Source organism: Monodon monoceros, unplaced genomic scaffold (assembly GCF_005190385.1).
Source record: "Monodon monoceros isolate NGI ecotype Baffin Bay Population unplaced genomic scaffold, NGI_Narwhal_1 Super_Scaffold_3, whole genome shotgun sequence".
NCBI classification, from domain to species: Eukaryota; Metazoa; Chordata; class Mammalia; order Artiodactyla; family Monodontidae; genus Monodon; species Monodon monoceros.
In genome coordinates this window covers 97,393,419-97,419,648 of record NW_021703780.1, presented here as the reverse complement: position 1 = coordinate 97,419,648, position 26,230 = coordinate 97,393,419, and the positions used below count along the sequence as shown (strand labels likewise).

At 48.6% G+C, this 26,230-nt stretch overlaps 1 protein-coding gene across 1 annotated transcript in view; it reads right to left on the bottom strand.

The window, feature by feature from the left end:
* SYN2 (synapsin II) overlaps positions 1–26,230 on the bottom strand; it is a 147,508-nt gene that overhangs the window by 2,111 nt on the left and 119,167 nt on the right. Inside the window, exons 6-12 of the mRNA XM_029243913.1 lie at positions 24,944–25,006; positions 24,178–24,320; positions 19,912–19,986; positions 19,380–19,482; positions 18,061–18,210; positions 5,189–5,249; positions 1,336–1,567 (exon numbers count right to left, since the gene is read on the bottom strand). Coding sequence (XP_029099746.1) covers positions 1,336–1,567; positions 5,189–5,249; positions 18,061–18,210; positions 19,380–19,482; positions 19,912–19,986; positions 24,178–24,320; positions 24,944–25,006 — 827 coding nt within the window. The remainder of the gene's footprint in view (positions 1–1,335; positions 1,568–5,188; positions 5,250–18,060; positions 18,211–19,379; positions 19,483–19,911; positions 19,987–24,177; positions 24,321–24,943; positions 25,007–26,230) is intronic.

Sequence of the window (26,230 nt, the reverse complement as noted above, 5' to 3'; positions counted from 1 at the left end):
GCATGCACAGGCCGGGGGCACAGGTACAAGCCTCCCGCTTGTCATCAGAGGCTGGCTCGATTCAACAGCTTCAGCCCAAAGGCGGTGACAGCCCACAAATCTGCCCTCAGACTGGGGCCAGAGTTGGCTCAAGAGAAGGCAGGCGAGATTAAAAAGTCAGCTGCAGAAAACGACGGGGTTGAGGGGAAGGTGTGAGGCAGGCGAGACATGAAATGTACCCTCGGCCAGAGCTGCGGAGCAAGGCCGGGGGATGGCCCTCCCATCATACAGGACTGGAAGACCCAACGGAAGTGGTCATCCGGACCACCCGAGCCCTCATCCTGGCTCTGCCGCTAACTAGCAGAAGGGTTTTGACAACATCAGATCTCTCTCAGCAGTGTTTTCTCATCTGTGCAGACTAGAGATGATCTCTGAGTGGCTCATCTGAGCCCCAAACTCGACAGCTCCCTGTTCTCCGTCCCTGAGAGTTTCATCTCTTTACTGAGATGCACTCACCGAACGCTTCCGATCCCCCGGGCTGCGGCTGTCTGTGCTGACAGTCGTGACAGAGGTCTGTGGTTGGGGACCTTGAAGAGAGTCGTCTCTGGTTCTGGGGGAGGGTGGAGCTGAGCACCCAGGTGCTGTCCCTACCAAATGCAGCTATACTGTTTTCTAGGGGCCCTCAGTTCTGTCCTCTGAAGCAGGATAGTGTGACAGGGGTTTCTAGGGTTACTGTTGGGAATGAGCGAACCCAAGAGGATGGAGTTCCTCAGGGTCTCTATATGGGCCTCTCCTCTCCTCTGATGACCACGCCAGAAACCAACCTCCTTCTGACAAAGCTGAAGGTAAAAAGCTGAAATGGATTTAACTACTTCCCCCTTTTCCTTCTGGGCAGCCTTGCTGATTGGCACACCCTAAACTGTGAGTCAGAGGCAGAAAAGAGAATTAAATTTTTTTTTTTTAGAAAGAGAAAGACACATATACACACAGAGAAAAGGAATGGAAAAAAGAGTGGGAGGGAGGATTAAAAAAAAAAAAAAAACCCAAACCCAAAGCTCATATAAGAATGGGAGAGTGGGTAGTAACTGCTTTATTGCCACTCCCCAGGAAGAAAGGGGAGGGTTTGAGCTTCTAGCTAGACCTTAAGACTTTCACTTCCCTCTTTCTTGCCCTCCCCAATCAACCCAACCATGCCCCCCACAGAAAAACCCACCAAAACCCAAACCCCCGAAAAACCCCACAAAAATATCTTTAGGAGGAGGTCTGATTGAAGGTGCTTCCTAGCAGCTCTGGAGCCCAAGGCCTGAGAGGAGGGGCAGGAAGAGGGGAGGGAGGAGCTGCTGAGCCATCTCTTACTTGAGCTGTGGGTGAGGCTGGGGCTTCTGTGGTGGAGCAGCCGGGGGTGGCTGGACCTCTGCCAGGGAGCTGCCGCTGGAGGGTGCATCTCCGTGGGTGGTGGGGCCGCCCGAGGAGGAAGAAGAGGAGGAGGAGGAAGAAGAGGAAGGTGGCAGCGACGGTCCAGGGGGGAGCCGGCGTGGACGTAGCACCTTGCCTGGGGGTGGCATTCCTTGGGGTTGCCCAGGGCCCCCTAGGTTCAGTACAAGAAAAACTTCATAATTTACCCATATCAGAGGGTTTCCTTATTAGAATCTATGTCCCAAAGGGTGTGGCTATTTAATTACCAAAGGATAAGCTCTATGACAAGAAGCCATCCGAGGCTCTGAAGGGCTCCAGAGCAGGCCCCCGGTTACCCTCAGACGTCGCCGCTACACGCTCCTCCTCACACTCACAGCGGCTCAGTCACAACAGAAGTCGGAGCACAGGGAAGAAGCCACGGGATGAGCGGCCCCCATCAGAGGTGAGATCTCTTACGGAAGGCCCCCAGACCACAGGGACCACCCCTCTCCCCCAGAGCTTCCTCAGGTACAGGCCAACCTGGCCCACGGTGTACTAGGAGGTCTCAAGTTCCACATTGTTATTTTGGAGTCGGCCTTAGTCTGTCCTGCTCCATGCCTGCATGTCTGATTGCCATACCCCCAGCAGGGCTTCCTTTCAGCATTAAGTCATGCCCATGACTAGGACCTTTTGTGTCCAGTTGCCTCTTAGTACCATCCTCAGGGGCTCCAGTCCCTCCCAGGTGTATGTGGTGAAATTCTCCAGAAATCCAAGTCCCATTCTCTCCCTGGAGATGTTGTGAGCACCATTTGGCAAAGAAGAGCCCCCCCCCCCCCCAAAAGGACCAGGATCCCCTTCTCCCAACATGAGACAGAAAACCATGTGGTGACCTGGAGATCTCATTTCTCAGTCTCAATCCCAGAGTCCACGTTCACGTGCCCACTGGAAGGAGCTGGCTTACAGAAACTCAACGACAGCTAAGAGTTGTACTGTAACTTAGTTTTCTAGAAACACCAGGACACCTGTACCCTCTGGAGAGGCAGAACTGTATGTCTATACCATAGTACATCCATGATTGTAAGCCAGTTTCCCCTCTACACGGCATGGACTTCACTTTATCATCAATGACCAATTAATACCAGGGTGAGTTACACATAAATAAGTAAATAAGTAAATGAATGAAATTTTGCATGTTGAAGAAGTTCTAAGTTCAAATCAGAAAACTAGTGAAGATGGTAGATTAGCAGAGCATTTCATATTAACCAGTTTCTGCCTCTTCCAAAGTTTGACATCATTTGTATCAGCATTTTCTTGTAAAGTACTGCAGGTTGATAGCTCAGCCTCTTGTACCAGAAACCTGAGTGCTTTCCCAACTGCACAGAGATGCTTGAATAGCCAGAAACTTTACAACTTAACACTGAAGACAGATATAACTTTTCCTTTATTGCACATTAAGCTGTACAGGAGTCACAAAAGAGAGGTACTTCAATCACACTTCCAGCATTGGCTGAGGGTCTCCCCGCTGGATTGGTACAAAAAAAGGCGACAACATCAGAAAAGAAATGGGTACAAAACACCTGAACGGCAATCCTATACTGTGACACGGATGCCCCAGGCCACAGAGTTGTCCTCAGCATGCTGCCTGAGGGCACAGGACAGTCAGGGTGTGCTGTCTGCTTGTGTTCGGCCCTGGGAGGGAGCCCTGGTCCCTTTCTCCCTCACCTGATAGACCGTGGCTGACACCACCACCCTGGAGCCTGACTAAATTCAAACGGCAACTTCGTATTTGTGGCTCACAAATGTCACATGAAAAGCACCTGAATGTTCACACTGATCACATGCAAAGAAGCAACACCACTGTCAGCTCACCACTTGGACAAAAATAAATTAAAAAAATAAAATGTATTCCTCCATTCTGGGAAATGTTTCTTTATTCCTTTCTATCATTTCATCAGATTGGGAGGTATTTAAGGACCTGATTCTTATGCAACCCACCTGGAAGTGCTTAACTGCATATATATGTATATATTTACAACAGATCGACTACCATCGGCATCTACATCGTCTAAGGGAGGAATCGCGGACAAGAACATTCACACTCAGTGCATTTACCTGTAGCTCAGAATTTGCCAGCAATCAAGACAGAAACCAGGGCACGTGCCCCTTGACACAGAAATCATGTTACACACCACCACCACCAGTTATTCCTCAAACCTGGCAATCCAGAAAGGTGACATGTCAGTACAGAAGTGAGAGGGAATGCAAAAGTAGAGCTAGAAGCACTTCTTCTAAAAGGCAAACTGCTGGCGTGAACTCCCACAGCCCATGGTGCTAGAGGACGCCACTTGATGCCCGATCCTGGTCTGGCCAGGACATGGCAAGATGAGGCACTGACCCGAGGCCTGGTCTAGTAACTGCCTCATCCCTGCCCAGGAGCTGCATGTCGGAGGAAAGAGGACAAACGGGTGAGGGCTCTTTAAGAGCCACCGCTGTGGAACCACGGCCCCAAACACACAAGCTAAAACCTGAGACAGTCCCTCTCAGGAAAGATAAAGCTCTTCATTCTCTGGACTCTGGAGGGCTCTTGGAACAGCTGACAGCGAAAGCAGGTGCCCACCTCAGAGCTCTGGAGGCAGTGTACCCACTCGAGGGAAACGGGACAGTTTCGATTCGCTCCCATGTCGTGATGCCTCAGGAGAGGCCAAGAGAAGAATGGTTGAATCCTTCCCAGACTTCTCAGTAGCTCCCTGCCTTCTACGTCCCAAATTGCTAAAGAATTATCTCTGTACACAGTAAGCTTTGGGGAAAACGAAGCAGCCTCAGTTCCACAGAAGCGCACAGATGGCCAATTCAGAAATGGCAAAGTAGAAACAACTTACAGGGACTAAGATGAACACAGGGAAAATACTCACAAGTTCACTTTGATATTGCACATCAGCGGCCCCATTTTTTTTTTTTGTCTAATCTCATAGCTAATTAGTTAATAATAAAACGAAGGGTATACTGGGATGTCAAATACAGAACACGCTCCTGGAAATAGCTTATTCTTTATATTTCACGTCATCACTGAAAACACAAGAGCTCTACAGGCACGGCCAGCTTATTCACATAAACTCAAATGCACCAAACTTTAGCAAATGGAGAAAAAGATGGATGCCTTCAGATTCAACGGATGAAGCTATGGAAATAAGACCTCGAAAATCTCTTAAACTTCTATCTATTTACCCTAGTCATGCAGAAAGGAAGCAAAAAGCACAGTTCATTGAAGATCCCAAGCACACTCACGGAGGTAAGCAGGGGGTGGGGGGCAGTTTATCTGAGTCTGGGGGGAGAAGGAGGGGAGTTGGGTTTTATTTTTGTGGTCTTTGTTTCTCCCCTGTCCACCCCCCCACCCAGTCCTATTTCACCCCACATTATGTAATTAAAATATACTATCAAACCACCCAGAAGCTAGTCACACTGAACTTGGGAGAGGCACAATTCTTTCGTACACTGTTGACAAACAGCCCTGGAATCACAAGGTATACAGAGAAACATAAGTGAGCATTACAAGCACGAACAGGAACAGGTAAACAACCAGACAGAGGCACTGACACTGCATAGGAAAAACACAGTCCAGTCAGCCTTGAAAAAACGCAGAAATGGCACCAATGGGAGGGTCTGTTGCTCCCCTCCCCACTTTCCTTTCTTTCCTTGTTTGTTTTTGGCTTAAAATTTCTGCTTTGAAAACTTAACTACCAATCGCTTTAAGAAGCTTGGACTTGTTTTGGCCCTACTGCAATGCCATTACAGTCGAGAATATACTGTAAACAACCTTGGGGGGCTGGCCGCTGAGGTGGGGTCTTGCTCGAGTCCGGATCCTTAAGTGTTCCACTCTGGAAGACAAAAATGCAAAAGAGATACAAACAAAACTCCAAGCAGATTCCAAAGAGAAACCCTGTGGCTCTGTGGCAAGGCTGCAGAGGGATCCGGTGGGATCCAGCGGGATCTGGCCCAGGGGCTTCTGCTGTTCCGGAAACGCCTCAAAGGGACTCTCAGCCTCTGGGTTATTGCCGGGGCCCAAGTGTACGCAGCCTGGGGCTTAGAACCACTCTGACAGGAGTGTCTGACACCTCCTTACCCTCTTCTCATTTCACTCCCTTGTAGACACTCTTTCTAGAAGCTTTGAGACTTCCAACAGCATCTGGTTTCTTCTCTGGGGGCTGCCCAAGGCCCAGCTCCCCTGGCACTCACAGGCCCAGCTTCCTGAGGAAGGATCAACACCAAACTCCCGAGAGTGGCTGGAGTGCCAGCGGGGGCTGCACCAGGTGGCTAGCCTAGACTTGGCTCACTTCTCCTGTGGAGTTAACTCTGGGTGGGATCAGCTCTGGGGCTGACTCAGGGGTCAGAGCCACTCTTTGGGCTGGGCTGGAACTCCCACAGGGAGGGACTTGAAGGAGGGGGCAGTCTTTTGTGTCCCAGGACCCTCCTTAACCAGAGGGAAGGAGTAAGATGTTAATGTTTGTAAAAGTGCTCAAGGCCAAGCTGTTTTTCCCTCTCTAACAGCATAATTGCATTTTACCCAACAACATGGCTCTCCTCCCAGGCTTCCTCTCCTCCCAGCTGTGATTCTGATTATGCCCCAACGGGATCAAAGATGCATGTGACTTCAGTTTGTCTAACATTTGTACCAAAGGCAGTGAGCATTTGGAGCTTGAATTTGGCAAGGGGGAAACGCTCCATGAAGCCTGGGGGCTGCCGAGTATGCAGATGGTGATGTCAAAGAGGGAGATTCGGGGGCTCCCCTGGTGGCGCAGTGGTTGAGAGTCTGCCTGCCGATGCAGGGGACACGGGTTTGTGCCCCAGACCGGGAGGATCCCACATGCCATGGAGCGGCTGGGCCCGTGAGCCACGGCCGCTGAGCCTGCGCGTCCGGAGCCTGTGCTCCGCGACGGGAGAGGCCACAACACTGAGAGGCCTGCGTACCGCAAAAAAAAAGGAGGGAGATTCAGAGGCAAGGCTGTGAGAGGCTCAGCGTGTCTTCAGCACACCCCACTTCCTCTTTCACTGCTCCTCTCCCTTGTGACAGGCCCCCCAGCCCTACTCCCACATTAAAACTGTTCCCCATTCCCATGGGCCTCCGATCTGGCCTTCAGGCCCGTTTTCAGCTCCACTACTGGGAGAGCAGAAGCGCTACCCCTCCAGTATTATGGTCTGTTAATGACAGCACTGCTGTCACAGTTCTACCAACAGGATTTCAGATAGGAGGCAGGGGGCCTATGAAATGTCCTGGTGCCACTGCATCAGAGGGTGCCCATTCTATCTACAATCCCGACCTCTCACAGATCACAGCAAGAACACCCACACTTCCTTTCCTTTCTTCCAAGGACTTTCATGGGATCCACGAGGTGGGTCTGAACCCCGGCAATGAAACACCCACACCCAATAAGCCAGCTAGGGCCCACACCATCCAGTCAGCAATCAAAACCCATCAGTTTTTCCTTCTTGGCATCTAAGATTCACCATCTCCTCTTGACCAACTCTGGTCAGGCCTGTATCATTTCCTGTTTAGACTACTAGAATAGTCTCTCAAATCTTTAGTCTCTTCTCCAATCGATGTTCTGGATACCTATTATCCTCTTAAACCCCTTCTCTAATTGTATCAGTTTACTGCTCTAAATAATTTATAGCTGACACTACATAGTGCTGGGTAACATAATGGACAATTTTATGCAGTATTTCCCTTAAACCTCACAACAGCTCTATGAGGTATCAACATCCCTAATTTTTAGATAAGCAAACTGAGGGCCAAATAAGGCAGGTAATTTGCCCAGGGTCATACTGAGGCAACTGGCATGTGAGCCCAGGCAGTTTGACCTTCTCTTCCCATTGCCCACAGGATGACGACCACATTCTTTAGGCTGACACCAGAAACTTGCTTCAGCATGGCTGGACTGGCCCTTCTAACCTCTCTCCCTCATGTTCTAAACTTACCTCCCTCATGTTCTAAACTTAGGCCACTCCAATGTTTATGCTAAATACCCTCCAGAAATACCTTTTCTCCTTTTCTACCAATCCAACCCAACATATCCTGGAGGTCTAAGTCAAATTCTACCTCATCCATGAAATCTCTCCTCTGATTGCCCCTTTCAATTCTGATCTCCTCTCTGAAATCCTACAATAGCACTTAATAGACTGTCTTGTTATCCTGAAGACTGGGATGCTGCTGCTAGGGAGGCTGCCAGATCCTTGAGGGCATGGGCTATGAGTCTTCATCTTCTCATGAATTCCTAACAATTACAGTGCCCATTTTTTTCCAAAGAAAAATTGGGATATATGGTCTGATATGGTAACTATTTATTAAAAATACTTAAAATTGGGAGTATTTTGGAAAATTTAAGACTATCGCCATTTTACCAATGTCATCAAGCACAGGACTGAGCACATAAGAGGTCCTTAATAAATGCTTATTAGATAAATGACCATGCAACAACAGTGAAGTCCAAAACGGAGTAGAGTAGAAGTCTTTTATGAGAAAAACGTTGTTAAACCATAGATGTTAAACCACACTGTATTTGATATCAACTCTGATTAGCAGCTCTGAAAATGCTCAGGTTAGCGAATTAAACATGAGGCCTGCTCCATGTGCCTGCATATTAGGTGCAGAAGGGAAAGTCAAAACAAGTCTCGAAGAAGCAGAAATTGTTTCCTTTTCTTACATCAAGCCTGAGTAATCCAGTCATGGTAGGGATACTTCAGTCCCAAGAGTTCTTTCCCATTGTGAGCTCTACTTTCTCTTGGCCTGGCTGCCAACTAGAAGAGAAGTCTGCAGGATGGTGTTTGGTAATGGGCGTACAGGATACCAGGGCTGCCTTTTTACCCGAGCTGGGTGTCAACCCCACCCAACACACACACACACACACACTGCTGTTGGGTCTCCAATAGTAAGTCTTTAAGATTGGGCAGCAGAGTGACTGAGGAATTTGGGCTTTGGGGTTAGGAAGACGGTGGGTTAAATCTAAATCTCCCACTTACTAGCTTTGTGACATCGGGCAAGTCATTTTCCCTCCTGCACCTGCCTTTCTTCAAATGGTTTCTATGATATAAAGTGAGGTTACCTATTTATCTACCTACTTACCTACCTACCTATCTATCTATTGAGACATCTATCGAGAGATATCTATAAGTACCTGTTCCTGGCAGGTGCTACAAAAGATACGACAGATGATGGTAATGGTGATGCTGACGGGGCCTTTTCCTCTGAAGCTTTGTTGCTTCTTAGGTCTCACTCTCATAATGGAATACCCCCTCATACAGTTTGTGCAGCCACTAGGGGCACTTGCCAGTCCCCTCCCCCAGGGCCTCACTTTGTACCATTGACAGCTGCCAATGATTCACCTCAGACATTGATCAAGAGCAGCTTAAGATGCTCTCCTCCCAGAGAACTGTTATCTTCAGAGACGGTTATGGAAGACCATAGGGCACAAGGGCAGAAGAAGGGCCAGTGGGCAAAAGCTCCAACAGGTAGACTTTCACTTACAGGAAGAACTTCCCACAGTAAAAACAGTGGAAGAGGCTGTCTTGGGAGATGGGTATGTTCGTGCAGAGGCTAGATAATTACCTGACAAAGATACAGTAGGGAATATACCTTTATTGAATATGAAATAGATTAGATGAACACTACAGTTTATCTTCCAGCTCTGACAACCTATGAGTCCAGGAGAAAACTTTAAAAATCCCACAGATTAAGCTCTGATGGGGAAACTCACAGCATGAGCTGATAGGGGTAGTCATACCATGAAGCCTGGTCCTGGCTCTCCTCAGCCTCAGAAATATACAAACAAGACACCCAAGGATGAACTGAGCCCAAAAGTTCCCTTCCAAAAGCTTCAGCGCAAGAGCTCCCAGAAACCTCCTTTGCACTGGAGCCTGGGAATGTGCCTTGGCCACCCCTGTCTGGCGCCTAGGGAGCTTCTCCTGCCCCCGCCCCCTGGAGCCTGTGGACTGAAGACTTCCCAGGGGTTATGGGAGCCAGAAGAGTCCCCCAGGACTGTCCCTTGCCAGGCTGAGACTCTCTGGCCCTGCCTACAAGCCTTCTGTCTGCTGGGGCTGGGGGCCTATTCCCTATGGGGTTTGGCTACCATGGAATCTGTCTCCAGTCACCAAGAGCCGCCTGGGATGCCGCATTCCACAGAAGTCTGGCCACTCTGGCGTCACTGCCAAAGTCTGGCCTGTAGCCAGCCCACAGCAGGAACTCAGGGCCAGATTGAGCTGCAGCATTTCCCTCAGGAAGCTGAGTTGACTCAAACAGGTAAGAATGTGAGGTCCAATGCTTGTGCCCAGCTGCACACAAAAAAGGAGAATAAATGGCCTTAGAGCAGCATAAGGAAAACCCCCAAACAACCCTGGGCTTAGAGAAAGATGACAGGCTCAGAGGGTGTCAGCTTGTAATGCTGCTGCCAAAACTGTGATGCAGCTGGAGGCGCATCGGTGTCCCAGCGAGGGGAGGTCACAGGTGCACTGCTCTTTGGGCTGATAAGCCTCGCAGGGGAGCACTGTAACCATCCATTCTGGGCACCTTGTTTAAGGTGGACACCAGTGGAGTAAAACGGGTACATGCAGCAGACAGGATGGTGAGAAGTGTGAAGTGACATCTTTCCTCATGGGACTTTGGGCAAGTTACTTAATCTCTGAGTCTCAGTTTCCCAAATGAGCCAAGTCTAAGGATTAAATGTGGTAAATGGGGAAGCCTCCAGGACTGAACAGATCAAAGTTAGTCAAATGTAAATCTGATCAAGGTCAAGGGCTGGTGTGGGTAGTAGTGAGCCTCCTGGTATTAGTGTTTAAGCAGGGCCTGGACGAACTGTCAGAGATGCTGTGGATGGGCTCGTGCAGTCGCAGGCAGGCGACTTCTACAGGCTCTTCTGGCTCTGGGCTTCCATGAAGCCCTGCATACACTTTTCGGGTCTTTAGGTGTCTGCGGTAAGAGACGAGCCCTCCTTAGCTGTGGAGTCCTGAGCCCAGCAAGAACGCAGGGAGGTGTCCTGCAGGCACAGGCTTTGAGGGGAGGCTGCTGCTGCTCCCCACCCAAGCCGACTGGGCTCGGGTCCCGCTGTGCTGAGGCCACTGGCCTTAGTGACCAGGGAAGCCAGGGAGAGGGGAGTAGGAGAGAGCTGGTGAAGCACGGGTGCCTCCAGATTGGGAGGTTCAGCACGGGGCTGTACGAGGAGGAGGGCGAGGGTTCCCCCCACACAGCACAAGGGCCAGCTCTCTCCATTCTTACCATCTGTATGCTCTGGTGGTGCATCAAAAGGGCCCAGTGCAGGTTACTGCAGAGCATCCTTGGAACTGGGGACCAGAAGATCCAGCTCTCCTGCTTATAAGCTGTGTGACCTTGGACAAATCATTGGCATTCTCTTTGCTGATATGTAAAACAGAGTCAGAAATACTGGCTCAAGCCGTCTCACGTAAAGGTTGTGAGGCTTAAAATAATGGCTGTGCTTTGTAAGTCATAAAGTGCCAGGTAAAGTAATGATATGAGCATCATTACTATTATTTGAATAATAATAAATATCAATCCAAAGGCATGACGCTTTAATGGTAGGATTTCATGCATCAGTGGAGAAGATATTGTTGGGTGGGCGGGGTAGGGTGTGGACTCTGGGCTAAGCTATGCCATGCCCTCTGACTTGTATCACTGACTTGTCCCAGCGAGGTCCCTGAAGATGCAGAAAAGTCACTTCAAAAGCAGTAAATGTCAGCTCTTGAGCTGACGGGAAAGGAAATCACGGGTCTGGGCGAGAAACCAAGTCCACGGTTGAGGGTTTGTGGGTTTCTGCCAAAGGCACCTTTAATTTGCCATCCTGTGGCTTTCAGCAGACAAGCTGGGAGAGAGGAGCTCCTATCTGAGGTCCCAGCAGGCTGGAAAGCTGAGGAAGGAAAGACATTGACTCAACTCTTGAGAGCTGCTGGCCTGAGTCCAGCTGCCCCACCATGGAGGAAAGCCTGTGCTTGCTCAGCATATCTGAGACAGGAAATTGAGAAAGGGTCTCAGGGTCTGGCCCCAGGAAAGAGGCCAGGCCAAGCACCTCGCCGGACACGCCACAGAGCTATTCTGATCAGCTCCCCAGGCCCCACTCCCCCGGTCCAGGACCCCAGGGGGAATGAGGCAGCGGGAAGGAATGTGGTCGGGAGGCTGTAGGTTCAGCCAGAGCAAAGGGGACAGCGTGTTTTCAGGCACCTTGGGACCTTTCTGGGATCACTCCTGCAGTCCCCAGTGCCCAACTGCCTTCTTCTGAAAGGGTATAAAAGGCACCCAAGGATGAGCTCCTCCTCCTTTTGTGAGGGGAATTGCTGCTCCAAGGGCAGAGCTCATCAGATTGGAGCCCTCCCATAATCAGTGATTTCCTAACGACACAAGAAATGTCCTGTGGCGCGGTCCATGAGACCTATGGGGACCCAGAGGGCCAGGTCACCCGAGGTCAGAATGTCAGCTACAAGTGATTAAAGATGTCCCTTAAAAGTTAAGACAGCCCCAAAATAGTCAGTTTCCCTGAATAGTCTGTTAAGGGACCTGGTCACTAGTGACTTTATCTGAACCTGCCTCAAATCTCACATTTTCAGCTTATCCTCACAGGGGAACAAATTCCCTAAAGCAGTCCAGCTGTGGGAAGCAGGAAGGCCTTTCCTTGAAATTTACTTCTTCTAAACTGAATGAAGCCCTCTTAGTCCCGTGTTTGGGATATGAGTTCTGTTTCCTCCTTAACTGCATGGCCCTTTAGACTCCAATGAAACCCCTTCTCAATCTTGGTCTCCTTGTACTCAAGAGACTTCATCTTTATGAGCCCTTTGTAGCTTGAAAGACCTGGCTGGAAAGGTTTTTGAGTATCTCTTTAGACCAGAGAGCCAGTGAAAAAGGACTTGCATAATGCCCCGGCAGAGGCCAGAGGTTATCAGGCCTCAGTCCTTCAATTTGGAACACTCATCACTGCCTTTCCCAGGTCTGTGGCTAGCACACGGCCTGGATCACAGCATCTTAGATCTGGAAGGAGATTTTTAAAAGTTGCCTGTTCCAACAGCCCTAGCCCCCAGCCCAGCCTTTCACAATGTGCCTGACAAGTGGCTTGGACATCAGCAGTGACGTGGCAGCCACATACCGCTTTCCCGAGCAGCCATTTCCTCTCTTAGCATCAGAGACTTTACTCACGTCTTCCAGTAGGTTTGCCTTTGGCACCAGTTCTGACCCATGACAGCTGTTGGAGAGCTGAAGATACTAAGTCATGGGCTCCTTGAGACTACTGCTGCTTCACGACAGCCCCTTTAACTTTTACTCATAGAACAGATCTGCCAAATGCCCCAACCTCTAGGTCTCCCTCCTCTGAGCACCGTCCAGTTAGAGTTCGTCCTTGTTATACTGTGACCCTCAGACTGGAAGCAACATTGGAGGTGTGCTCTGATCAGCTCAAGATCGGGGAGGAGCCTCATCTTCCTCCTGGACACATTATGTGTATTAATGTTTCCAAAGGCTGAATCTTAGAATCACTCCTCATGGGTCTAACCCATAGCCAAATAGAAAGCCCATGGTGTCCGAAATCCCTTCATTAGCAATTCAGCCCTTTGGCTCTGGAAGATTTTACAGGAAAATAAAAAGGGAGCCATGTAATAGGAAATGAAAACAGACTAGCCGCATGAAGAAGAGCCCTAGGACACCACCTCTGCAGGCATGACCTGAAAGCTCTGTCCACCTGCAGTTCTCTCCCTGGTTCCCCCGAGTCTCAGGAGTAGCACCTCTCCAGAGCCCCAGGATGTAAGGTCCAGCTCAGATTCCAGACGACAGACCCCAGGATCGGTGAGTGTGACAGAGAGGGAAGAGCAGGCCTACAGGGAGGAGGTTCTGTAGGTAAATAGCCTAGAGGCTTTGGCCATCACTGGCCACCAGGTGTCACTGCCACCTTGAGAACAGTATCCCTAAGGCACTCCAGAGTAGAGGGTCCTTTGCCATGGCCAACTCTCAGGGCAGCCCTAAAGCCAGCAGGCCAGCCAGGCTGAGACCAAGCTGTCATCAGCCAGAGAAGGCTTTGCCACTCACCCACTCCCTGCTCTCAGAGACTTAGCGCCTTTTACACCCTCAGAACTGGGCACAGCAGGTGGCCTGGGCCCAGCCCCATAACTTTGCTCTCTGTTTCCTATAATTAACCCACTTTGGTCTAGGCAGTTGGCTGACAACAAGATAAGGGAGGCCCTCTGCTCACCTCCCCTGTCCCTAACCTCCTTTAGGCTCTCTTTTGAGTCAAAGAAATGAAAGCTTTAATAGGGGAGCGGTAGGCAAGGAGAGAGAAGGAGAAAGAGAGAAAGGTAGACAAATGGCTAGTCATAAGTCTGTCCTGGTCTTGACCTAGAATACTGGGCAAGAAGTAGCATCTAGGGCTTGTGACTCAGGCCAGAAGCTCTCGCAGCCTGAGCTACAGAAGGAAGAGGCCAGCAAGAAGGGCCTGACCATGAGGAGTGAAACGTGAGTTAGTGGCAGCACCTGAGGGTTCAGCTCGCCATTCAAAGTCCTGGCGGGGACCTAGGTAACAGGCTTTGGTTTACATCCCTTCCATTTGCACTCTACTAAAATTGTTCATAGAATCCCAACACCAACTCCAATATGCTGCTAGGGCTGTTAAAGATACTTATTCCAACCGGGAACTCATCCAACAAATATGTATTGCAATGGCAGATCAAGGAAGGGGTAGGTGGGAGTGGTTTATCACTGTTGTTTATATAGAATTGCTGTCATGTGGTGATAATAAAAAGGAGACAGATTGGTTTTGTTATTGTTGTTCAACTTTTCTACCCACGATAGACTGTACCTGGGCAGACCATGCCCCCACCCCTCCTTAGTGTACCCAGGGTACATCCAGTGGCTGCCAGGGGCTGGCTACTCTGCTAGACCTGAGGGACACAGCAGTGAACAAGCCCTACCCTTGAGGCGCCGACATTCTAGTGCAAGAGACAAAGAGACACAGATGAGAATGATCATAGCTGATAGCAAGTGATGTGCAGAAAATTTAAAAAGGGAGGGGTGGTAGCCAGTGACTAGGTGGCAACTTTGGATTGGAGCGTTTAGGAAATATGTTATACAATCATGAAAGAGCCAGCCATGCAAAAATACGGGAAGAGCACTTCAGAGAGAAGACACAGCTAATGCAAAGGCCCTTAGCAGCATGGCGAGGGCACAGCGAGCTAGGATGGTATGAGGGCACTGCATTTATCACTGTGGCCCTAAGTCTATTAACTAATTTTAAGCACATACTTTGGGGTAGGCCTGTGCTAGTCAGTGAAAACACAGACAAATAAGGCTCGAAAGTATTTGAGAGACATTTGCTAAATTAATTAAATTATGTATGTAGTAAAGAATTTGGCCTTGCCCAAAGACAGATCTGGCCTTTACTCACCCCCCTCCCCCCTTGGAAAGTAGCCTCTAAACTCTTGGAATTTCCTGAGTGACAGGAGTGTCTCTGTTATTCAAGGTGGGGGGCCCTCAGCCCACCTGATGGTGCATGATAATGAAGTGACTCATGGTGGGCCCCTCAGGCCCCTTGGTATTAGACTGACCTCCAGGGAGGGGAAAGTTGGAGACTGAGTTCAAGGAGGTGATCAATCAAGCAAGGAAGCCTACAAAATGAAACCCCAACAAAAACTCTGAACACTGAAATTCAGGTGAGCTTCCCTGGCTGGCAACACTCCACGTGCCTTATCACATACGGATGCCAAAGGATAATGCATCCTAAGGACAAAAGACTCTGCCTTATGCATCCTTCTTTCACTTATATTTGACCTGTATCCTTTCCAACAACACACCTGTGAGTATAACAGCTTTCAGGAAGTTCTGTGAGTCCTTCCAGAGAATTATTGAACCCGAGGGTGGTTTGGGGAAGTATCTGAACTTCCTGCTGCTGTCAGGAGTGAGGGTAGTCTTGTGGAGGACTTAAGGGCCTTTAGGCTTTGCAGCTGGGCTGACTCCAGGTTTCATGTGACCTTAGAATTGAAAGGGATCTAAAGATCATCTAATCCAATTCCATTTTATAGGTGAGGAAACAGGTCTAGAGATGGGAACTGACTTACCCACGGTCATGTAATGTCACAGCAGAGTGAGACTAGCTCCTGAGTGTCTTGACTCCCAGCGTGGTGTGCTTTCCACAGTTTTACAGTTTCTGTTGTAACTTCAAATGTAAGGCTCAGCAGAGAAAAACTTACCCTGAAGCCAGACTGGCTTCGTTACAAGGAAGTTTTGCAGGTGTGCCTATATTTAGGGAAGCTCATTCCCTACCAGGTTTCCTGCCTTGACTCTGACATATTTCTCTTTAAAATATTTAAGCTGAAATATGTAATGTTTACAAAGTAAGGGACTTATATGAATTAAGAATCAATGCTTTCATTGGGTGAAAACACTTTTTCGGGTAAATTCTTTCTTTGTTATTGAACTTCTATCATTTTCATATAATCTAAATTTTATTGTTAGAAGAGATCTTAGCGATTTTTTTTTTTGGTTCAACCCTTCATTATACATGCAAAGATGCTGGGGCAGAGAAATAGAAAGAAATCTACCAAGCTAACGTGGTGAGTCAGTGGCAAGGACAGGCTGAACTCAGGTCTCCTGACTCAGCGTAGCCTTCATTCAAGTCAGGATGATTTCCCTTTAGGAGGCCAAGACAGTGTTGCACACATTTATAAAAGTACTTATGCAACCTTCACAGAATCCCAGAGCAGCCCATTTTTGTTTATCTTGCCTGGGCAGCATCAGGCTCTCTTACTCTGTCATAAATTCTTTAAGCAGCTACCAGATATTCTCTGTATTTCTCAGTGGGTAAGGGGGGAAGGGGGCTCTTGTCACTCTTCCTCTGGAGCAGGAAAGAACATCAATCTGCCAATCCCATCACTGAGACAGTGTGGACTGAAAGGCAAGACTAGGACTCAAACACCTTGATTCCATCAGATTTACAAAATCATAAAAGCTACTGCAGGCCTCATATTATTTTAACCGGGAAAATCTTTTTATCACCTCTAGTTAAGTACAATATTCAAATAATGGGCTTGTATCTCTAACAAGCAACTAAAGTGTGTTCTCCTAATTACCCTACCTAATTATCTAGTGACTACATTCCTGAAGCACAGGAACAGATTCTTGCACTTGGTCAGAGGCCCCCAGAGCGTGAGCCACCTATAGAAGGTGTGAAACAAACACAAGAGCTAATCTATGGTAACATCCCGCCACATGTGGCCACTCTCAACTTGGATACCCAAAGACAGCACAGATGTTTCTGTGTTTCTATGCTATGATTCTGTGATGTTCAAATGATGAGACGATAAATGTGGGCTAATTTGCTTCTATACTAAATAATCCAGACTATTTTATCTTGGCCCTCTCCCCCTCCTTTTCTTCTTTCTTACTGAAAGATTTCAAGAATCCAATTACTTGGCTCCTGATTGCAGTATAATCCCAGCACTGATCTTTAGAAAAGGGAGTGATGATCTCAAAGCCTAAGGCTGTAGGGAACCCACACCCAGAGGCTGCTTACGTAACAACACAGGTAGCCTTTACTGAGCATTTACCATGTGCTGTGCCATGTGTTAGGTTCTTCACTTCATCTGATCCTTGTAACAGCCCTAGAAAATAAGGGTTGTTGTTTAGATCTCTCCTGAGCCACGGATACGGTCCTCGTGCAAGGTCACAAAGCCAGTAAATGGAGGGTCCAGGATTCAAATCTGGATAGTTCCTGCTTCAAAGCCCACATTCTGAATCACTATTCTATTCCACCCCCCTAACTGAAGTAGGATCTCGAAAGCAAGATTGCTGAGAGATTTTCATTATAAGGGATAAAACCTGAGCCCTGGAAAGGGTAGTAACTTCCCCCCAGACTCACAGAGCTGTTTAGGGGAAGAGCTAGTCTAGGACTCAGTTCTTGGATTCATTGTCCCAAGTTCTTACTACTCTATTATATGGTGGAGAGAAGAGTTTGGCGATACTTTTGAAAAATGAGCTACCTCCTAGATGACTGTCTTTAGCCCACTCTAGTGCCACGGGGCCTGAGGTTTCACAAAAACCTCAGTGTGGATTTCCCACTAGACCTGCAGCTGGAATACTGTCACTGTGAATGTGACTGCCCGGAGTCACACACCACAGTCAACTGGAGAAAGCTGCCTCGTCTCCCTCAGGAAGGAAAGCAGAACTCGAATATGAGTTTTACCTTGTCACTCTCGCTCAGAATGAGGGACCTGACTCTCCCCTCTCTCCAGACCAAGAGATTTCTCAGAATCACCCTTCTTTCTCTACAATTGCGGCAGACCTCTCAGGCAGTGAACAGCTAATGAGAGATCTGATTGAGCCCTTCCTCAGATACCTCCCAGTTTAAAAGTCCCAGGGGAAACAGGTTCTGGTTCCCTGGAGTCTTCAAGTTCAGAGGGAAGGGAGCCAGTACTCCATCTCTGGAAAGTTCTAAAGCTGATCCGGCAGCTTGCTAATGAGAAGGTTTCTATAAGGGGTGGTAGAAGATAATCAGGTGTCCAAAGGGGAGGGAAGGGAAAGAGAGGGAGAAGGAAAAGACTACACAGAGCCCATGCAGGCCTCTAGGTATCTGACCTCTGCTCCATCCTAGAGCCACCAGTCCAGAGCAGTGGGCTTGGCAATGGTTCTTGGCTCTCCTCTGTCTCTTCCCTGCTTACCTGTGGCTGCTGAGTGGTTAAGGGTCTCTGAGGAGACAGGATAGGGGTCCTGGACAGCAGCTGGTTCATCTTGCTGATGACCAGTTCGGTGATGAGCTGTCTGTCCTCCACTTGGTGTTCCCCAATCAGCGGCATACTACAGTCCATGACCTGGTGGAGGAAGTGGCCCAGATTAGGAAAGGGCCTGGAAACATCCAAGGCCTGGTACAGTCTTTCAGAATGAGCAGGACTTAAGCCAGCAGAGAGAGGTTGGGGTGAAGTTGGTGCTTTTGTCTTCGGCTAGAAGCATGTTCCTTTGCATATATTGGCCTTTATCCCCTTCTCCTGCAAGCCTTTGCCTTGGGCCTCCCCCAGACTTCACCCATGCCAGGGCTCAGTGAGACTTCAGTCCGGTGGCTGAAGGTGGTGGGGAGAAAGAGAGAGCAAGGAGAGAGGATGCCTTCTCTTCTCACCACCAATCCAATTTTTCCTGTACCTCAAGGTCCAGATCAATACTCTCCTCCTTGAGGGAGTGTCTGCTTGCCCAGGATCATAGACTCTGTAGTCCAACTCTCTCATTCATGGATAAGAAAACTGAGGCCCACCGAGAGGCGGAAGGTATGACCATCCATAAGTTACATGCCAAGCAGACCATGGAGTAGATGCCAAGCCCACTGTGGGCTCCTGACATGAATCCTCTGCAAATACCACCAATTCTTGGCAAGGAGCCTCTCCTGCTCCTGGGAAGACTGGATGGGAATGTGTGTGAAAGACCATATGGCCACTGACTCTCCCTTTAATACAGGAAAAGAGTCAGCAAAATTGTGCCGGAGGCTCAGGCTGAGTCAAGTGTCTCAAGGCTCAGAGAAGGGCTAAGAAGAATCTCCTGCACCCAGGAGACCTGAGTTCTAGTCCAGGCTGAGACACCGATTCACTATGTAGCCTTGGGCACATGTTCATGGCATTAGGCCTCAGTTGTCTCACTGGCAAAATGAGCAGACTGGACCAAATGATTCCCAAGACCAGCTTCCTGAGACCAAGAATGGCAAAACCACTAAAGTCTTCCCGGAGGAGTGGCAGGCTAGGACCCAGGAACCCAAGTCTGGCATCTCTTACCAATGGTGTGGGTCAGCCTAGCTGGTTAGGAATAACATCTCCCACTGGCAGGTGTGTTTTTGCTATGCATACCCCCTGGCTGTGTCATCTGGAAACCTTCCCAGGGCTCAGGAGACTCTAACATAAATGCAGTCCGTGCTGCCCATGTAGGTCTCAAGCCGAAAGCCTGGCCTCCAGCCTAGGGGGGGTGTCTCTTACTGAGATACTGTGTGGGCCAGACTCACCTCAAAAATGTAGTCTTTCCCATCTTTGCCATGCACAGCTTTGACAGCACAGATGTCCAGGCCACCAAACATCTCAGAGCAGGTGTCCACCCACAGCTTGTACCTGGAGGGGAGGGGAAGGTGTCCCGAGGCTGGGGCATTAGTCCCATGCTCTCCTTGCTGTCTCTACCTCTCCCAGCCCCCGCCCCATCCCTCCCGCCCTCCACGCCCATCAAATACACTGCCTTGTCTACAGGGCCCTCCTGCTTTGCTTTCCAGATCCTACCTGCCTTCCCAAGCTCAGGGCAGGTCTCACCTACTCCAGGTGGCCTTTCTTGGCCACGCCAGCCCACAGTAACTCCTCCTTTCCTGGACCTTCTATGGCATGTCCAGTCTTTATCTCCACAATTCAGCACATAACCCATTCCTGCCTGATCTTGTTAACTGGGTGCTTGGGCCTTTGTGTTCCATCTGTCTGGCCTGATCAGAGGCTCCCTTTGGGCAGGGCTCATTTCTTACACCTCCTCATCTACGGATGCCTCCCCTTACTTACCTGTCTGACATGGCGATCTGCTCCAGCATTGCAGAGCCAGTGTTTGTCTTCCAGTTCCCTGAGATCGACGTCCTCCTACAACAAGGTCCCGCCAGGACAGGACAGACAGTGAGCTGGGCCAGCAAGGGGAGGGTTCTCCGCCACTTTCCCCACCTGCTTCTCCCGCAAATAGCCGGGGGCCTGTCTGCTGAGCCTAGAGCCTGGCTGCCTCCGCCAACCCCAGCCTGCAATGCTCTCCTCCTTTCTACAAGAGTCCCACCCAGAATGCTCTGGCTCCATGGAGCCTTCCCTGATCCTTTCAACCAGATGAGCACTTGCTCTCTTTAGAACACCTAGAGGACTTTGCCTACACCTCACTTAAAATCCTGCGTCTACTTTTTACTTTAGTTATTTGAGTTAAGTATTCTGTCCACAAGTCTATTAATCACTTGAGGGTATATACTTTGTCTTGTATTCCCAGCAGCCTACCCACTTGGTACCTAGGCTGAGTTGGTATATACAAACTGAATTCTATTGATGCTGGAAATACCCTCAGGGTTCCCGTGAATATCTCCCCACGGCTTCCTTACTAGCTCACTTATTAATTCAGTAGTTAATTTTGAGGGCCTACAGTATCAGCAACATGACTCTGGACAAGTCAGTTAACCTCTTCAGGCTTAAGCTGCCTCATCCATCACATGCAGCTGATGGAGTCAGGTCCCCAACCCCTTCTCTTCCGTGCCCTCTGCACCCTCCCTCCAAGAGCATGTGTTAGAGTCAACTAGTCTTGGACTAAATAGGAGGCAGGTGACCTGGTTTCTGGTTCTGGATTTGCTCTTGACTGGCTCAATGACCTTGGGTGAATCACTTCACCTCTCTGTGCCTCCCTTATCCCTTTGTAAACACAGGGTTGTCATGAGGACCAACTGATACAGTTTTAAATAAACTGTAAAATACCAAAAATATGGCTTTTAAATTATTAGTCTTCATTCAGACACAGTCAAGAGGAAGGGGATGGCCTAGGGGACAGAAGAGCCCTGCTCAACTACTGACAGAGCCCTTCACCTGCGGTCCTTATCACTCACTATGACTGAAGACAGGATGATGTGCTTCTCTGCTCAGCAGTTCTCAGGAGTATTCTCGCAGAGATCTGATTTCAGACACTGAGAAACCGAGACACACGGCTGGTACTTCAGAGCCCTGAGCCAGCCCAATGAGCCGACCGATGTGGCAGTAACAGCTCCTCACATTTGGACAGTACTGACTACCTTCCAAGGTTCTTCCTTCCCAATCCCTCGCCAGAGCCTCACTGCAACCGCCCTGTTGTGAATAGGCTGCGATTCCTGCCCCCACTTTACAGACAAGGAGAGGAAGACGCAGAAAGGTTAGATGACTTGTCCAGCATTGTATATCTACTCAAAGTAGATACAAGATAAAAACTCAGGACTCTTCGTTCCTTCATTGTGCTGCGCTTTTCCCTACACCCCACTACCTAGTTCAGAAAAGGCAAACAACTGACAGCTGAGTGGCTTGCAAAATATGAATAGAAACACAAAGACAGATCATAGTAAAAATAATGCTGTCTTCCTAACACTGGTGGTTCACAGGTGTGTTCCTGTGGTGAGGCTGGACTCCTCAAGGACAGGGGCAGAGAGTCCCTCACTTCCATGCCCCCAGCACAAGGCCACGGTACACAATAGGGTCTCAGAAACTTTGAGTAATAATAATGTCCCTTATACTTTACACCTTTCTCTAACAACGGGATGCAGGGCACAGATCCATGCAGGCTACCTGGGGCACGTGGGAGCAGAAGGGAAACTGAGAAGCCATTTAGGGAGACTCACAGGTCATCCGACCTCCACAGAGGGACCCACATTACTGCCTACTGACAGTGGAGCAGGAGTTGCGCATTCTTTCCACCAACCGTGGCTGCCTCTAGGTCTCTAGGGTGAGGGCTGGGGGAGAAGGGAAGAATCTCAAACCTTATCCTGACTATTGCCAAGTCAGTTCCTTCTTCTGAGAGCAAGAGAATGGCCAAAAGTTTGGGGAAGAGGAACTGAGAGGGCCTAAACATTCCCCCAAATAACTGACAGTCCCTTGCAAATAAAAAAGTAAGTAAATGGTCATCATCAAAAAATCTACAAACAATAAATGCTGGAGAGGGTGTGGAGAAAAGGGAACCCTCTTGCACTGTTGGTGGGAATGTAAATTGATACAGCCACTATACAGAATAGTATGGAGGTTCTTTAAAAAACTAAAAACAGAGCTACCATATGACCCAGCAATCCCACTACTGGGCATATACCCTGAGAAAACCATAATTCAGAAAGAGTCATGTACCACAATGTTCATGGCAGCTCTATTTACAATAGCCAGGACATGGAAGCAACCTAAATGTCCATGGACAGATGAATGGATAAAGAAGATGTGGCACATATACATAATGGAATATTAGTCATAAAAAGAAACGAAACTGAGTTATTTGTAGTGAGGTGGATGGACCTACAGTCTGTCATACAGAGTGAAGTAAGTCAGAGAGAGAAAAGCAAATACTGTATGCTAACACATATATATGGAAACTAAAAAAAAAAAAAAAAGGTTCTGAAGAACCTAGGGGCAGGACAGGAATAAAGATGCAGACGTAGAGAATGGACTTGAGGATGTGGGGAGGGGGAAGGGTAAGCTGGGATGAAGTGAGAGAGTGGCGTGGACATATATACACTACCAAATGTAAAACAGATAGCTAGTGGGAAGCAACCGCATAGTACAGGGAGATCAGCTCGGTGCTCTGTGACCACCTAGACGGGTGGGATAGGGAGGGTGGGAGGGAGACGCAAGAAGAGGAGGATATGGGGAAGTGTACGCATATGACTGGTTTGCTTTGTTGTGCAACAGAAACTAACACAGTACTCTGAAGCAATTATACTCCAATAAAGATTTACTAAAAAAAAAAAATTATAAACTTAAATAAAGTAGGAATCGGGTGAATAAAGGTAAAAAAGATTCTGTGCTTCAGTTCTTCACAAGGGCTTTACCCTGCATACTTATTGGGGGCCTACTGCACGCCTGCTACTGTACAAGGAAGCAGGGCCACAGAGATGACTCTGGTTCCACCTAGAGAGCTCAGAGGAGCGTGGTACAAATACCCAACGTGTGAAAAGCGCTCAACTAGAGGTGTGCAAAGGGTTACAAGAAGGGAGTGCAGGGAAGGGACTCCTAACTAACTCCAGGGGTGGGGAGTGTACACACTAAAAGGAAAGATGAAGGAAGAAAAATGAAAATAGATGGTGAGAGAGGGAAGCTGCTCAACCCTGACATCTGCTCAAGTCCTGAGTGGCAAAGATCAAATTCATATATTGTAATGTTCTCTCTTTGTAAAGAAAAACACTACCTTAACATTTTTTACAGTGTGAAGTTAATATTTCCAAAACTGGACTCGTAAGCCATTTGCATTCTTATGTATTTTATGGAAGATCAGGTAGTCTTGAAATCTTTTCTTTTTCTAAATTGTACTGGAGGAAACGTTTACCTTTCCATTCTGGCAAATGGACACAGTTACATGGAGAAGTCATCTATTCTCATAACCACTAGGCTTTTAATGTTCTGTAGTGTTTGCAGGGCTATATCATTACGTCAGGAGTTTCTTAACTTTTTCTGTGCTCTGGCCGCCTAGTGAAGCCTATGGATTCCTTTCAATGTATAAAATATGTAAGACGTGTGAATGTAAAATAAACTACACAGGACAACAAAGGAACTCAATTATTTAAAAGAATTTACCAAAAGAGTTATCAAAAATAGTAAACAAATCTCAGATTAGTAAAAAATATGTCTCTTCGTAAATAACAAATGTATTTACAGTTGTGAATGCAGTGGCAAGTCTAACTATCATGATTCTTAAATAGTGATAAAAGTAACGGGTGTTCAGAGATATCTGTGACAAGTGTCTGTGTACAAAAACCTCTGTGCTGCCCATTTGGTGACAAACCACATGCGCTGCTGCTGATACTCCAGTCTTCTCATAACTGAGGAGAATGTCAGATTCCACTTAGAGGCTAAAATGAAAATAAATACTCACTTTATTTCTCATCTCAGTTCAGGAACCCCTCCTCTGCCTTGAAAGGAAGCCAGGCTAAGACTCCCTTGACTGGAATGGCGCCCGCTCTCTGTTCTCTGCCTTGTGGGCCAGAGGAGGCTAAACTGAGAGGTGGCTACCACCTGGAGGCCGAGAGTCTCCCCAAAGCTGAGGAGACAGTGAAGAGCATCTGTGGGGACCCCACCCCCACTCACATATAAGCCTTGTAGTTGTTGCCTATCTTCTGGACCCGGATGTCATACTTGGCGTCAATGAAAGGCTCTGCTGTGGCATAGGTCTGGGTGAGGGCCACCACGCTGGCAATGTCCTGGAAATCGTAGTGGTTTTCCACTCTGACCTAATGGAGAAAGGACACACACACACACACACACACACACACACACACACACACACGAGAGTCACAAGAGCCCTGAGCCCCCAAACCCATCAAGATGTTTCCATCCAGATGCAGACCTGAGAGCCACATCTCCCTAGGAAGTCCCTACTCTTTTTTTTTTTTTTTTTCCGGTACACGGGCCTCTCACTGTTGTGGCCTCTCCCGCTGTGGAGCCCAGGCTCCGGACACTCAGGCTCAGCGGCCATGGCTCATGGGCCCAGCCGCTCTGCGGCATGTGGGATCCTCCCGGACCGGGGCACGAACCCGTGTCCCCTGCATCGGCAGGCGGACTCTCAACCACTGCGCCACCAGGGAAGCCCCGGAAGTCCCTACTCTTGAGCTTCCCTTCCCAGGGCTCAGGAGCCACATTTGCTGCAAAGAACACAGGGACCAGTCAGGTGGCCTGCACTCTGCCTGCTGCAAGAGGACCGTTTGGGTAACACTCATGCCTTCAGAGGGGCCAAACGGTCTTCTCCTTGAAAAGAAGTCATCAGCAACAGAGGCAGAAGAACAGTCCACAACCAGGCTCTCTGAAAAGTGCCCTTCTTGGCTTCAACCCCAGAGCACAGCAGCCCCAGCCTTACCTTGCCCATGCCCGAGTGAGCATGGCCGATCTTCACCACCACAGGGAACGTGGGCAGAGTCAGCTGAAAGCAGAGGAGAAAGGAATGAATTGGTCAGAGTGTACGTGTGGAATCTTACAAATATTTTTCTTGGGAACACCCTTGGAAGGGCTCTTTAAAGAACTACTGCAACCTACTTGCCTCACAAATTAAAAAACTGAGGCCCATAGGGTGACAGTGACTTGCTTAAGGTCACAGCATATTAGTAGCAGAACCATAAGGACCCTGCTCTCCGACTTGGTACTCTCTACATCTTTAAAACTTATCGCTTCATCCTTCATGTGTCCTGCTTTCCTGCACTGAACCTGGCTTTTCTCCCCTCTTTCACACTCTCTTCCTTGCTCACCAACACCCCAAACTCAGCACCAAACACAGCTTACTTAGTATGCGAAGGCCCATTTCTGCCCAGCTTGGGGTTTGGAAGAGAGCTGACATAAGAATTCAACACGTTTATCACTCAAAAGAGATCCTTAAGAGAGTAAACATTACCTTGAGGTAGCCGTATTTTAACAGAGGAACTATGAAAACTTAAAAGAAGAAGAACTACCCTTCAAAGGCAGGATTTCAAGCTGTTACAAAATGGCGATGGAAGAAATAACATGGTGGAGGGGAAAGAGCGCTGGACTAGACGTCAGGAGACTTGCATCCCAGTCTCTCTGCAAGTCCCTTTACCTCCCTGGGGCTCAGCCTTCACATCTGCCAAGCGAAGAGACTGGACGGGATGCTTTCGAGATCCCGTGCAATAACACATCAGACTCTATCTTGGTCGGGTGTTGCGTGAAGAACCAACCTGGACACCAAATCTCATCCTTCTCAGTCAGGCCTCAGCTCTCTTTCAGTTTCCTTCTTTTCAAACATCACCACCACATCAAGATGAAAACATGTCTTTCAAAGGAAATAATGTTGACTCTGACGAAAAGTCAGATCCCCACGGGAATCCTGAGTGTGACCAGATACTGGGAGTACCTGACCTGAGGATTTCAGTATTCCTGGCTGAGGCCAGTTGAGACTGGGGCAAAATCACGTAGTTCAATCCTACTTTACGGAGAAGGAAGTGAGGCCCAGAGAGGCAAAGGTTGCCAAGCTACCTAGTGGCAGAATCAGTACCCAGCCTGCGACCTTCTGGTGGAACGCTGTGTGGAAACATCCTACGACAACAATCCCGTGGGTTTCTTTCTGTTTGGAGGGTCGGAGCACTATGCCCTCTGTCAAACAGTGGACAGGACTCCAGTCCGTAGCCTCAAGTGC